General features: G+C 46.8%; 2 protein-coding genes across 2 annotated transcripts; both read right to left on the reverse strand.

Annotated features, from left to right (window-relative positions):
• Nucleotides 1–690: 690 nt before the first annotated feature.
• On the reverse strand, nt 691–3,103 carry LOC105965511 (putative glucose-6-phosphate 1-epimerase). Its single transcript, XM_012990063.2, has 8 exons — nt 2,828–3,103; nt 2,634–2,708; nt 2,221–2,277; nt 1,968–2,110; nt 1,725–1,865; nt 1,484–1,592; nt 1,295–1,397; nt 691–1,208 (listed from the first exon to the last, which is right to left on the reverse strand). Exons 1-8 carry the CDS (start codon nt 2,963–2,965, stop codon nt 1,030–1,032), a joined length of 945 nt encoding a protein of 314 aa, XP_012845517.2. The 5' UTR covers nt 2,966–3,103; the 3' UTR covers nt 691–1,029.
• Nucleotides 3,104–9,175: 6,072 nt separating this feature from the next.
• LOC148766798 (uncharacterized) lies at nt 9,176–12,796 on the reverse strand. The gene has a single exon (XM_088825550.1). The coding sequence runs from the start codon at nt 12,794–12,796 to the stop codon at nt 9,176–9,178; it is 3,621 nt and encodes a 1,206-aa protein (XP_088681676.1).
• Nucleotides 12,797–14,071: the final 1,275 nt, after the last annotated feature.

The following is a 14,071-nucleotide window of genomic DNA, read 5'->3' on the forward strand; positions in this document are numbered from 1 at the left end:
ATAATCTTGAAGTTCAAGGGAAAGACTACAACCGTATTTCGACACAACAATGTCGATTTTTACCGGAAAGAAATTAGTCTCGATTTTTCAACATTTGTCGATAGCCTGACATTTTTGCGGAAAATATTGATTTTTTTTTTTTTGTAAATTATGCCACTACAATGTTGTTTTTAGTGACATAAATCAACCTGTACACGTCGACTATTTTGTGCGGGATTTTTTTTTTAAAAACGACCACCAAGCTAAGAAAGTACAATATTCCATACCTTATTGTGTTATTCGACCTTCGAATCCTCCATTTTGATGTTTGGTAAGTTCAAAATGTTCTCCTTTACAAGTTTTGGTACGATTTGAGGGCTTTGTGAGCTGATAATTTATGGAGAAGGTGAAATATATTTTTTAGGAGAAAATGTGTGTGATGGCTTTGTGAAGAAGATAGAGTGGGTTTTGTTGGTGCGCTCTTGCACAAACGAATTTGTGGAATTTTGTGATTGTGTATTTTTTTAATTTTAGTAAAGGTATAATAGTCTTTTAATAATTCAATTGGTGGAAGATTAGATATAATCTTTATTTCAAATAGTCGCCGCCTTAATTAGCACAATCCATAACAGAGAATAACAAAATTTTGAGTTGAAATTTGAGGAACTATTGATTATATAACAACAGATGAACCAAAATAACATACTGAAATGCAGCCACATATCACAGCATTTAATTAGGGTTTTTTCACTTGTAATATTTCTAAATCCTCAATATACAGAAACTTATGCCCTGTACAGTTGCTCTCGTCTACAATTGAAAACGGGGTTCTTGTTTTTCCTTACATCTCACGAGCAAGCAGAATCGCGTGTATGGCCAATGAAACTCATTAGAGCTACTACGGCCGTAAGTTCAAAAATCGAAACATCCTCAAATTCAATCCATGTATGTACATTCTCAAGTATTTTTCACATCACATCCTATTTTATGAAATATTACATGTTTAGAAACTGCAAAGTAACAAAACTGCATTCAGTTAATAATATTTCATTAAATCATATCAGAATATTCCTCGGCAGAAAGGCGCTGAGTCGCGGTCCACTCTTCGTTCGGATTCAAAGTGATTTCATTCTCCATAGCAGCTGCCTGAACGCAAACCATCTCCTTATACTCTTCATCTCCTAAATCATCTATTATACTTGCATCAAATTCCCATGGATTCCACACAGCTACAAAATAAATAATATAATGCACGTTTTATTAAATAATTCGTCGCATATAAATACAGACACTAATATTTTTGAACCTTAATTACCAATATCAGGAAGACCAGCATCTTTATGAATGGTAATAACTCTTCTAAGCTCAAGGTCCCTAATACGGATCTCATCGGGAGTGTTCATATATACCCTGTCCACCTAAAACCGAAATTAAAATAAAAAGTGATTATAGTTAATTAATTACACCAAACTTAATATTAATTAAACTTAGGTAGTTAAAATACTCTGTCTTTGAAAGTGATTGCATCAGCCTCTTCAGTGAATTGGTTGTTGTCCACCCCCTCCACATAGTCCCGATAATCCAACGTCTGCAATCCTTCAATCCGAGTTAAACTGGAAAAAGGGATTATTAATTTAGTTAATTCACAGTTGCTATTATATATATATATATATATATATATATATATATATATATATTTTAAAAACATTAATATGATAGTGTCATTAGTATATATATTAATTTACCGGATATTTGAGACGGAGAAGTAGGTGTGATAGGCGAATTTGAACGTGAAAGGCTCCCCATTAGTGTTGACGTTTTTTATACGAGTTGTCATAGTCAGATCTCCGGTGGGTCCCAGGATAACACGTAAACGGAGCTCTAATCTGCAACGTTAATCAAAACAGAGGAAATATATATGTAGTTTCGATTTTTTATACAGTTGTATGTATATCAAAATTATTAATTAAAGATTAATTGTAAAGTACCTATGGTCAGGCCAGTCTGGGAATTTGTCGGGCGTAAGATTGAGCAAAAAATCAGCGTATGCATTATCGGGTGTTGGAGGGGGAAAGGCTGTATCATGTTTCAAATTCTCGATTCCCCATAATCTGATTCTAGCAAATCCATACTGATCATGCATTTTATTTTTTCTTTTAATTAATCAATATATTTACATACGAAACCGAATAAACGTAATTAGGCAATTGGAGTCGAAACGAACAAAAGAAGCAAATTAACCTTCGGGAAGCAAAATGGGATGCCTCCACGAACCGATTGTGGAGGTTTGTAAATGGCCTGAAAATATAAATATGTTGTTCGTTATTATTTACGAGAGTACTAAAGAAGAAAACATCGATCATTTTCGACATTTCAAGATAATCTTGTAATTAATGGAAGAATGAAACAGGCAAATCAAGAATAATTTGAGATGATTATTAAATGACTCTTTGACATCAAATTATAGAACAATTAAAAAATAATTCTTACGTTAAATAATGTATTGCAACTATAAAATAGAACAAGATTTTTATTAGGTGATTAATTACGGAATTAATAACATAATGTATTGATAATTCGGAAAGTAATATATGTCACAGAAAATTAAAATTAAACGACTGGTAATTAATTAAATCAGAGGAATTAAAAAGTACCTGTTTACTGAGAAAAAGTAACTCTTGTTTATGTTCATTCTTCCACGATACTACTTGAGCTCCATAAAACAGAATCTACAATTGGATCAAAACACAATCAATACAGTGAAACCCTAAGCCCGCACTATTTCCGTAATTAATTACTAAAAAAAATAAAATTAAAATATACTGCGTTAATCAATTAATATATATACCTCGGCGGAGTAGCCACCAGGTTGCCTGAGAATGACGGAACGGCCGCCGCGGTTGTCTCGGCCTGTAAATCTACGCGTAGGCCCCTGCACTGGCGGCGGAGGAGGAGCCGTGGACGAAGATGCCGATTCCGCTGACATGTTCACCACTGCCAATTGCGCAATCACACAGCAGAATGTGTGTGTGTGTGTGTGTGTGTGTGTGTGTGTGTGTGTTTAATGGATGGAAGAAGAAGCAGTGGGATGATTTATGTAACTGCTGCAGATCAGAAAATTGAAAATGGTGTTTTCCGCCTTCTTCTTCACACTTTTTATACTAACGGAATCTAATTTTCGCTCTAACTGAAATCGATAGATACAGCTTTCCGGCGTGAATTTACTTCAATACCCCTGTATTCTCTATTCTTATTTCTTTTAGTTCATTGTAAATTTATTTCCTTTTCTAATATTTCCGGGACCTCAATTTTGTTAAAATTGACATAATTTGATTAATTTTTTTTTTTTGGTATTTCTTTTATTTAGATAGAAAAATAAGGCAATCTTTATGTACCAAAATAGTTGCTAGGCATGTGATCCTTCAGAAAACAGTTGCGTTGATGACTTTGGCTTCCGGTGACCTGAAAAAGAGAAAGCCGGACTGATGCCGGAGTTAGCACTCCGACGATCAAGTCAGTGATAGCGTGATTACTGTATTTCTTTAGGATTTGAGATTTTTTGTATTCCATTAAGTAAAAGAAAAACTCCCTTTATATACCCTTCGACCCGGGACTCGAAGGGCCCGGGAATTCCGCGCTAATTGCAGATGGCAGTCGTCCTTCCCCGAGCGGCCCGGGCGGCCGGGGTCATGATGACTACCCCAATAGGTCTGCTGACCTCGTTCGGTACTTAGCCGTTGAGCCACGCCTGGTCATTCTGCCATAAATGCCACTGTCAGAATATTAAATGCGCCGTCCCGCATTTATGACCCTCCGACCTGTGAAAGCCCCTCGGGAGAGAAACCAGTTCCTCCGTGGATGGGCCCTTATGCCAACGGGTTGGGTGATCCCTTGGGCCGTTGGTACTGAAGAGCCCACCTTTTGATGGGCCTTGATAATTGGGCCCTTGGCCCTGGATCGGGCTAGGATAGTTCGGGTCCGGATCAACTAGTCCCCCGGGTTCTATCTCCGAGTTTAGGACCCGGAGTTTACTCGGTTTTATTTTACCTAACTTGGGCGACGTTCAATCAGCCGCGTCTTTCAAGTTAGCCGCCTGGTCTTCTGCGCCTTTCACACACAATCCTAGGTCCCTACAGCCCACGCGGGGCTCCTCGTTTTCCGTGCGCCATTACTGCCGGCGGCTCTTCGACTTTATACCCTGCTTTATTTTTTGAGAGGCGTCTTCTCTTCCCCACTTCTAATCTTCACACATCCCCTTCACTCTCCCTCTTAACACCCTTCTTCCATTTATCGAGTGACTCCGCCAGGTACATCCTTATCCATTTCCTTTGTTTATACTGCGTTTGCTCCTCCTCTGACTGGTTCGACCATGGTTTCTCAAAACACATCCACTTCCTCTTCTTCGGAGAGGACGGGTTCCGCCGTCCCCTCCCCGGTTCCCCGGCGCGGTCGCCGGCGACCGGCTCCCCGTAAAACGGTAGCTCCTTCCTCCTCTAGGGCGGGGAAGAAGAAAGTAGCGGAGAAACCCACCCACTCCTTGGTCGATAAATTCGACCTTGAGGCCCTTTATGTTACCCAAGGGATGGATCCCTCTTTCCACCTCATTGTGCCTTCCCGTGATCAGACCCCTTCGAACCCCCCTCCGGGGTACCTCACGTGGTATCTCGACCAATTCAAAGCTGGCCTTTCGTTCCCTTTACATCCCTTTTTTGTCGATGTAAGTCGCGTTTATAAAGTTCCTCTTCACTTATTTCACCCCAACGCCATAAAATTCATGTCCTGCTTTTACATTGTCTGTGTGGGTACTGGTGTTGACCCACGCCCCGAGCTCTTCTTTTCCCTATTTACCCACAACCGATCACCCTCAGGCTATTTCCATCTCTCGACCCGAATCGGCCGTCTTTTCGCTGGTCTGGTCACGAAGATCGATTCGTGGCAACGGCGTTTCTTTTTTGCCCGTCCGCCCTCTCCGTGGCCATTCGATCCTTCTCCCCCCGCCAAGTCCCCCAAGCGTGCTGCCTTGGACGTAAATTTCGACGAGGAGACAGCCCGTCTCCTCGCTCGTGTTCGTCCTCGCGCTTGGAATGTGGAGAAGGTCGTTAGCACCACTCCCCTTTTTTCCCGTGCCGGTCTGTGGCGCACCCCCTCCTTCGACCGCCGGCCTTGGGGTATATACCAATTTTGCCTCCCTTATTCATCTTTACTTGTGCAGTGTTCCCCCCCCCCCCTTTCTCTTTTGTTTTTTGTTTGCAACGAGTATTAACATTTCCGTTTTGTCAGCCGAGATGATGCTTGACATGTTGATGGAGATGGCGGAGGCCGAAAAGAAAAATACCGGAGGTCCGTCAGCACTTCCTCAGGAGACCGGCACTTCCGTTGCTCCCGAGGCATCTCCCCGTGGAGCTGAGCTTCCGTCGCACAGTTCCAACTCTCCCTCTCGCGCCGCACCACCCTTTCCTGACTTGCGGCTGACTGCCCCTGATGTCGTGATCGACCTCTTGGACAGTGAGGCCGAGGCACGCGACCCGGTGGTTTCTCCGGGCGGCGACCCCGGGTTTGAAGAGGCTCAAGGGGAGTCGGCGGGGGCTAGCTCGAAACGACCCCTGCCGAGCGACTCCACCCCGCCGCCCAAGAGAGCCCGTCTTGACTTGCCTTCCCTCTTCTCTGCCGATGACTCCGAGGAGTCTGTGGACTTTGCTCTCCGTCAGCTGGCCAAGGTCCAGGCCGCCGGGGATTCATCCTTTCTGAGCAATCTGCCTCACTCAACCCGCCGTGCAAAGTTGGCTCTTTGTCTGGCTCAGGTATGTATTTACCTTCCTCTTCCTTATTATCTTACCTTATCAATGGTATGCATTATTTAATTTTAATTTATTTATTATTATTATATACATTTTTTTTTTTTTTTTAAGGCGAGTTCTATCGTGGCTTCGGGTTTTGGTGAAGATGACCCCTCGGTTCATGATCAGGCGATTCGTGAGCTGTCTTCGCAGGCCGCCAATGCTCGGACTGCTCTCGAGCGAGCATCTTCCCGGATATATGCCTTGATGGCCGAGAACGGGTCATTATCCAGGCAGTGCGAGCTTGCCGAGGAGAAGCTTCAGGACGTCCAGTCAAAGTTAAGCGAGACGAAGAGTGCCTTGGAGGGGCAGATTGCGCGGGCGCATGAGGAGAGGGACTCCGTCGTTCGGCAGCTGGAGGCGAAGGAGCAAGCATTTGAAGAAGAACTCTCACGCCGACTCGCTGCTGAACGGGGGAAGTCCCTAGGAGAGCTTTTGGCGACTGCAGAGGGTTTGTCGGTTCTTGACCAGTACCGGGTCAAGTTATTCCAGAGGTACCCGCACACAAAGCTTTTCTTGAAGGATGCATGTCCCATTGGCATGTATTACGTGAAGCAGACCATTGCTGCGTGTGAAACCTTGGCCTCCGAGCAGCAGGCAGTCGTTCGATACGAGCCCACAGCTGTCTTGGGCAAGATTAGCAGGACGTTTCCTTTGTGGAAAGGCGACCCTCGTGAGCCAATCGATTACGCCTGGTGGCAATCCATTACGGACGATCTGATCTCATCAATCGGCTCGTCTTCCGCTCCTCAGCTTCCGGAGCCATTAGTCACCGATCCGGCGGGTGCGGCGTCGTCGGCCACCGCTGGTCCCCACCCAGCTCTTTCTCTGCCACCTATCCCCGCAACTAATCCTGTTTCCGCCTCCTCTGCTCCTCTGTCCGCTCCGTCCGTTGCCGCTGTAGTCGTTCACCGTTCTTCATCTTCTTAATTTTAAACTTTTGAGAAAACTTTCCTTTGTTATTTCCTTTCCTATTACTACTCATTGTATGTTTGAACTATCTTGATTATTCCCGTATTACCTTTTTGTTATGTATGTCTATTATTTACTTCGTGTTTTATCCTGATTATTCCGTATTACCTTTTTCTTTCTTTGACCCGAAGCTCGAGCTCTCGGGTTTTCTATCGGTGAGGTCGAGCTCGATTTCGTTCCGAGGAACATACTTGGAAAATTTTCAATTTTTCCTTAGCGTTCCTCGCGATCGTATATTTCTTTGACCCGGAGCTCGAGCTCTCGGGCTTTCTGTCGGTGAGGTCGAGCTCGATTTCGTTCCGAGGAATATACTTGGAAATTTTTTAATTTTTCCTTAGCGTTCCTCGCGATCATATCTTTCTTTGACCCGGAGCTCGAGCTCTCGGGCTTTCTGTCGGTGAGCTCGAGCTCGATTTCGTTCCGAGGAACATACTTGGAAAATTTTCAATTTTTCCTTAGCGTTCCTCGCGATCGTATCTTTCCTTGACCCGGAGCTCGAGCTCTCGGGCTTTCTGTCGGTGAGCTCGAGCTCGATTTCGTTCCGAGGAACATACTTGGAAAATTTTCAATTTTTCCTTAGCGTTCCTCGCGATCGTATCTTTCCTTGACCCGGAGCTCGAGCTCTCGGGCTTTCTGTCGGTGAGCTCGAGCTCGATTTCGTTCCGAGGAACATACTTGGAAAATTTTCAATTTTTCCTTAGCGTTCCTTTACTTTCATAAGTTCTTAAGAAAGGGAGAGTAGTTCTCATTCATTAGGGGAAACACATCAAAATGAAAAAGGGAAAATATCAAAATGGAAAGTGGAAAGCATGCATCTCTTAGGCGAAATACTTCTTCAAGTGCCCTATGTTCCATGGTCGAGGTAGTTTATCCCCCTCGGCTGTAGCCAGCTCGTACGCTCCTCCTTTTAATATCTTCTTGACAACGTAAGGTCCTTCCCAATTGGGTTCCATTTTCCCGGTGGCTTTCAAAGCGTCCGCCTGCATAAGCACCAGGTCGCCGACTTGGAAATGTCTCTTCCTTACCTTTCTGTCGTAGGCGTTTTTCATTCTCGCCTTACTTGCCTCCATCCTGATCGCAGCTTGCTCTCTTAGCTCCTCTGCTAGGTCCAGGTCCGTTCTCAGCTGTTCTTCGTTATCCACTTCGTTGAAGTTCTTAGTTCGCCTCGAAGGTATTCCAACCTCTAGCGGTATTACTGCCTCTGAGCCATGCACAAGAGAGAAGGGGGACGTCCGGTATGCCCACAGGACCGAGTGTAACTCATCCACCCAATTGCCCTTCGCTCGATCTAGTCGCTTTTTGATTCCTTCGATTATGACTCGGTTCACTACCTCGACTTGGCCATTTGCTTGCGGGTGCGCTACCGCCGCGTACCTCTGTCTTATGCCCAAACCCTTACACCACTTGGTGATCCGTGCTGAGTTAAATTGTGTGCCGTTGTCTGATACGAGGTCCCTCGGCAACCCGTACCTGCAGCATATGTTCTGCCATATGAATTTCATTATTTCCGTATCCGTGATCCTCGCCACTGCTTCTACTTCGACCCATTTAGAGAAATAGTCTACAGCGACCACTAGAAACTTCCTTTGGCCTGTTGCGAGAGGCAGAGGGCCTACTATGTCGATTCCCCACTGGGCGAACGGGCAAGGGGCGTCCACGATTGTCATCTCCTCCCCGGGCTTATGTATGCGGGGGCCGTACCTTTGGCACTTATCGCAGCTCTTCACAAATTGCGCTGCGTCCTTTCTCATAGTGGGCCAAAAATAACCGGCTCTTAGTAGTCGCATCGTGAGCGCTCGCCCACCAGCGTGGTCTGCGCAGCAACCGCCGTGGACCTCTCTGATCGCGTTTTCTCCCTCCGTTTCGCTGAGGCATCTCAGGTGGGGCCTTGTGAATCCCCTCTTATATAGTGTCCCTTTATCCAAACAAAAATTTCTCGCTTTCGCTTCCAATTTGCTCTGCTCCCTCCTACAGGGCAGCATTTCTCCTTTCAGACATCTTATGATTTTCTGGCGTCAATCTTGTGCTAGGCTTGTTGTCGCTACCTCCAGGTGCTCTCTTGGCTGCCCTTCGAGAATCGTTATCTGTCTTGAGGAGCAGTCCGCGGACATACTTCCCACCCTTGCTAGGAAGTCCGCTCTTTCATTTTCCTCCCTCGGGATTTGCCTAAGTGCCACCTTGTGAAAGCTCTCAGCTAGCTTTCTTGCCTTACTGCAATATTCCTCCATTCGCCCATCCTTCGTTTCAAATATCCCATTGAACTGCTGGACGACCAACTGCGAATCAGAGAATATCTCCAAAATCTGGGCTCCCGCGTCGGCAGCCAACTGTAAGGCGTGCAGCAGGGCCTCGTACTCGGCCTCGTTGTTTGACGCTCGGAAGGTTAATCAGATCGCATACTCATATTCCTCCTCCGCAGGGCTGACTAGCAATACCCCCGCTCCGCTCCCCGATTGGGTGGCGGACCCGTCGATGAAGACTCTCCATTCCCCGCTCTCTTCCTCTTTTGTCATCCCTTGCAAAAAGTCCGCTAATACCTGCCCTTTAATGGCGGCCTGTGCCTCGTATTCGATGTCGAACTGTCCCAGTTCCACTGCCCATTTAACCATTCGGCCAGATACGTCCATCTTTCCCAACGTTCCTTTCAAAGGAAGGTTAGTTCGCACTATTACCTCGTGCGTCAAAAAGTAGGGCCTCAGTTTCCGTGCTGTGATCACAAGGGCCAATCCTGCCTTCTCAATCTCGGGATAACTCTTTTCAGCTCCTCTAAGCATTCGGCTCACGTAATAAACGGGATGCTGGGCCCCCTTTCTCTCGCTCAGCAGTACCGTGCTTACCGCTTGGCGACCCACCGCCAAGTACACATACAGCCTCTCCCCGACCTCGGGTTTCACTAGCAGGGGTAGGCGGGTGAGGGACTCTTTCAACTGCTTGAATGCACGGTCGGCATCTTCATCCCATTGGAAGCGATGGCCCTTGCGCAGGATCCTAAAGAACGGGTAGTTGGTGTCGGCTGCTCGTGAGATAAAACGGCTTAATGCCGTGATCCTACCGGCCAATATCTGCACTTCTTTTACACTTCTCGGGGGTAGCATTTCTATTATAGCCCGCACCTTTTCTGGGTTAGCTTCCACTCCTTGCTTAGTCACCACATACCCTAGGAATTTTCCGGTCTCCACACCAAACGCGCATTTGGCGGGGTTGAGCTTCATTCCATACTTTCGTAGTGTTGCGAACGTCTCCTGCAGGTCGCTGATGTGTTCATTGACCTCCCTACTTTTGACCAACATATCATCTACGTACACTTCCATATTCCGCCCTAATTGGGCTCGGAACATATTGTCTACCAACTTCTGGTACGTTGCTCCCGCGTTCTTTAAACCGAACGGCATTGCTACGTAGCAATACGTTCCTGTGGAAGTCACAAAACTGACTTTGGGCTGATCCTCCTCGGCCAGGCGAATCTGATGGTATCCTTGCGAGGCGTCCATCATGCTAAGCATCGCGCACCCGGCAGTCGAGTCCACGAGCTGGTCGATCCTTGGCAACGGGTAGTGATCCTTCGGGCAAGCTTGATTCAAGTCACGGAAGTCTATGCACATTCTCCATTTTCCTTCCGCCTTCTTTACTAGCACGGCGTTTGACAACCAAGTTGGGAACTGGATTTCCCTGATATGACCCGCCTCTAATAGCTTTTTTACTTCCTCGCCGATGATCTTGTCTTTCTCTGCCCCAAAATGCCTCCTCTTCTGTTTCACAGGGCGAGCGTCAGGTCTTAGGTTCAGCTTGTGGACTGCTACCGAGGGATCTATTCCGACCAGGTCTATGGGAGACCAGGCAAACACGTCCTGATGGTCTCGCGGACATGCTATCAGCTCCTCGGCCGTTTTGCTATTCATCCTTGTTCCTATTTTAGTGACCCTCGTAGGGTCACTCTCGCTGAGGTTAACCACTCGCAACTCTTCCATGGGCTGGATGTGACCCTCCCTCTCGTCGTCCGGGTCCTCGCGGGCCCTTTTCTCCCTTGCTCTATCCGAGCGCTCCTCCCATCCGACGGGATTGATGCGCCGTTGTCCCCGTAGCGCTTGATTATAGCATCGTCTGGATGTCTCCTGGTCGCCCCGGACCTCTCCTACTCGGTCTAGTATTGGGAATTTCATTTTCATGTGGAAAGTGGAGACGACAGCTTCAAACGAATTCATCGAAGGTCGCCCCATTATCATGTTGTACGTCGATGGTGCGTCTATGATCAGGAATCTGACAGCCCTCGTGGCTCGCAGGGGCTCCGTTCCCAAAGACACAGGCAGTGTTACTTCGCCCATGGGTTGTACTACCTCTCCGGCGAAGCCAATGAGCGCCGTGTCCACCCTCCTGACTTCGAAGTTCAGTCTCATCTGCTTAAAACAGTCGTAGTAGATGATGTCTGCCGAGCTACCTGTATCCACTAATATTCTGGCCACATCATAGTTGGCCACCATGGCCGTGATGACCAACGCGTCGTTGTGCGGCTGTTGTATTCCAGTCTCGTCTTGCACTCCGAACATGATCGGTGGAGCTATCGATACCCGGTACATCATGGCGAGTTCTCCCCTTAGCTCCTGCAACTCTCGCATGTGCGCCCGTCGGGACCTGTTCGAGTCTCCACCGATGGGGCCACCGAAAATCGTGTGAATGTAACTATTAGGCGGGCGGGCCTCTGTAGTTCCACTCGCGTTGGTCGGAGGCCGGTTCGAGCTATCTCCCTTCTTGGCCTGCCTTATCCCACTGGGATTACCGCCAACGAATTCCGAAAGATTCTTGCTCCTGATCAGTCTCTTGATTTCATCTCTTAAGTGCTGGCATTCGTCCGTGGAATGACCATGCTCATTGTGGAACCTACAATAGGGCCCGGAGTTAGCGGGCTTTCTTGGAACCTCCGCGTAAGTTCGGGGCCACTTGAGCTTGGGGTGGTTGGCGATGGCAACCAGTATCTCCGAAGGGGCCGACGAGAGAGGTGCGTAGTTCTCAAAACGAGGACCTCCCCTCCTCTCCAAGCCCGGCTCTCGTCGATAGGTCGGCTCTTGCTTCCTCATATCCTCACGGGTCTTATCCTTTCGTCTTTCCACCGGCAAGGTGCTCTCTATAGTTCTGCTTCTTCGGGCTTCCTCCGCGTTTATGTACTTCTCTGCCCTCCCGAGCAAGTCGTTGAAAGAGACAGGGGCCTTTTTGGAGAGGGAATCAAAGAACTCACCCATGCGCAACCCCTGGGCCAGTGCATTGATGAGCACTTCCTCACTGGTGGCAGGGACCTCTAAAGTTGCCGCATTAAACCTCTGCACATAGCTTCTCAAAGGCTCATTCTCTTTCTGTCGTACTGCAAATAAGGTAAGGGTGCTCCTCTTTTGTTTTTTCGAGCTGGCAAAATGGTTTAGGAACACCTCACCGAACTGTGCGAAGCTGTGGACCGAGCAGCGCGGAAGCTGGCTGAACCACCTTTGCGCTGGCCCCGCCAACGTGGTTGCAAACACACGGCATTTTACGCCGTCTGTCAGCCGATGGAGGGAGGCCGAGGTGATGAACCTCGACAAATGTTCCCAGGGGTCCGTGGTCCCCGTGTACTCATAAGTGACATGTTTGAACGTGGCGGGAAGCTCACCATGCTGCAGTCTTTCGGTGAACGGCGTTCCCGCCATTCCTTCTTCCTCCTCGAGAGGAGAGGCCTCTAGCTCGTCTAGACATGGTCCCGCTTCGCCTCCGCCCGATGCCTTTCTCTTGGCAGCAGGATCCTCCATCCTCTCCTGGGGCGACCGGCCCCTAGCCGCAGCGGCGATCAAGGCCTGCAGGTTCTCCAGGGTGAGCGTTATGGTAGAGTTTTCGCGTCCGGTGGGAGAACCACCAGCCGCCGGGGTTGGTTCCTCTCTTCGTGGATCCGAAGAAGGCTCGCCTCCGATGACTTGTAGCGGGGGTGGGGTTGATTCTTCATTCAGCTGCTCCGTTAGGTTTCGGACTACATCCACGGGTGTAGACATTGGTAGCATCCCTTACGTGCGTCAGTAGTGCCAGATGGTGAAGAGCTAGCCTGGCTTTACTTGCAAAACTATTCCCACAGACGGCGCCAATTGATCCTTCAGAAAACAGTTGCGTTGATGACTTTGGCTTCCGGTGACCTGAAAAAGAGAAAGCCGGACTGATGCCGGAGTTAGCACTCCGACGATCAAGTCAGTGATAGCGTGATTACTGTATTTCTTTAGGATTTGAGATTTTTTGTATTCCATTAAGTAAAAGAAAAACTCCCTTTATATACCCTTCGACCCGGGACTCGAAGGGCCCGGGAATTCCGCGCTAATTGCAGATGGCAGTCGTCCTTCCCCGAGCGGCCCGGGCGGCCGGGGTCATGATGACTACCCCAATAGGTCTGCTGACCTCGTTCGGTACTTAGCTGTTGAGCCGCGCCTGGTCATTCTGCCATAAATGCCACTGTCAGAATATTAAATGCGCCGTCCCGCATTTATGACCCTCCGACCTGTGAAAGCCCCTCGGGAGAGAAACCAGTTCCTCCGTGGATGGGCCCTTATGCCAACGGGTTGGGTGATCCCTTGGGCCGTTGGTACTGAAGAGCCCACCCTTTGATGGGCCTTGATAATTGGGCCCTTGATAATTGGGCCCTTGGCCCTGGATCGGGCTAGGATAGTTCGGGTCCGGATCAGCATGTCATCCAGAATTGCTTTTATCATTTACTAGCATTTTTTCCCCGAACGATGCACGGGATATTATTTTAAAAGTGAAAAAGAATAATAAATTTAATATATAATAAGAAAATAAAGCACACTAACATAGTAAAATTTAATATTGTAGCATTATAAATGTTACATATTAAAATTTAACAAATCGAATTTCTATCTTTATCTCTTAAGATTAGAGATATACCGATGAAAATTAGGAGATTGATAATTGTTGAAAATTATAGTTAGAAAATTAGTAGAGAAAAAATATTAAAAGTAAATAATTATAGATGTACCATTAGGGTAGGATTCTTCACGGTTTAATGTCAATTCTGATAATTATTGAAAATTATAGTTAGAAATTAGTAAAGAAAAAATATTAAAAATAAATAATTACAAAACTACCAGTAAGATTTTCAGGGTTACCCAGCGTTTCTTTCTTTTATATATAAAATATTTTACTAAAAAAAAGGAAGTAGAGCTAATTATTTTGAATGCGTATATATCTCAAATATCAATATACATTTATCTTGGTCCCAAAATAAAAATATATATATTTCTAACATATTTAGTTATTTACAT

This window comes from Erythranthe guttata, chromosome 11 (assembly GCF_056151865.1).
Source record: "Erythranthe guttata isolate IM_541 chromosome 11, IM_541, whole genome shotgun sequence".
NCBI classification, from domain to species: Eukaryota; Viridiplantae; Streptophyta; class Magnoliopsida; order Lamiales; family Phrymaceae; genus Erythranthe; species Erythranthe guttata.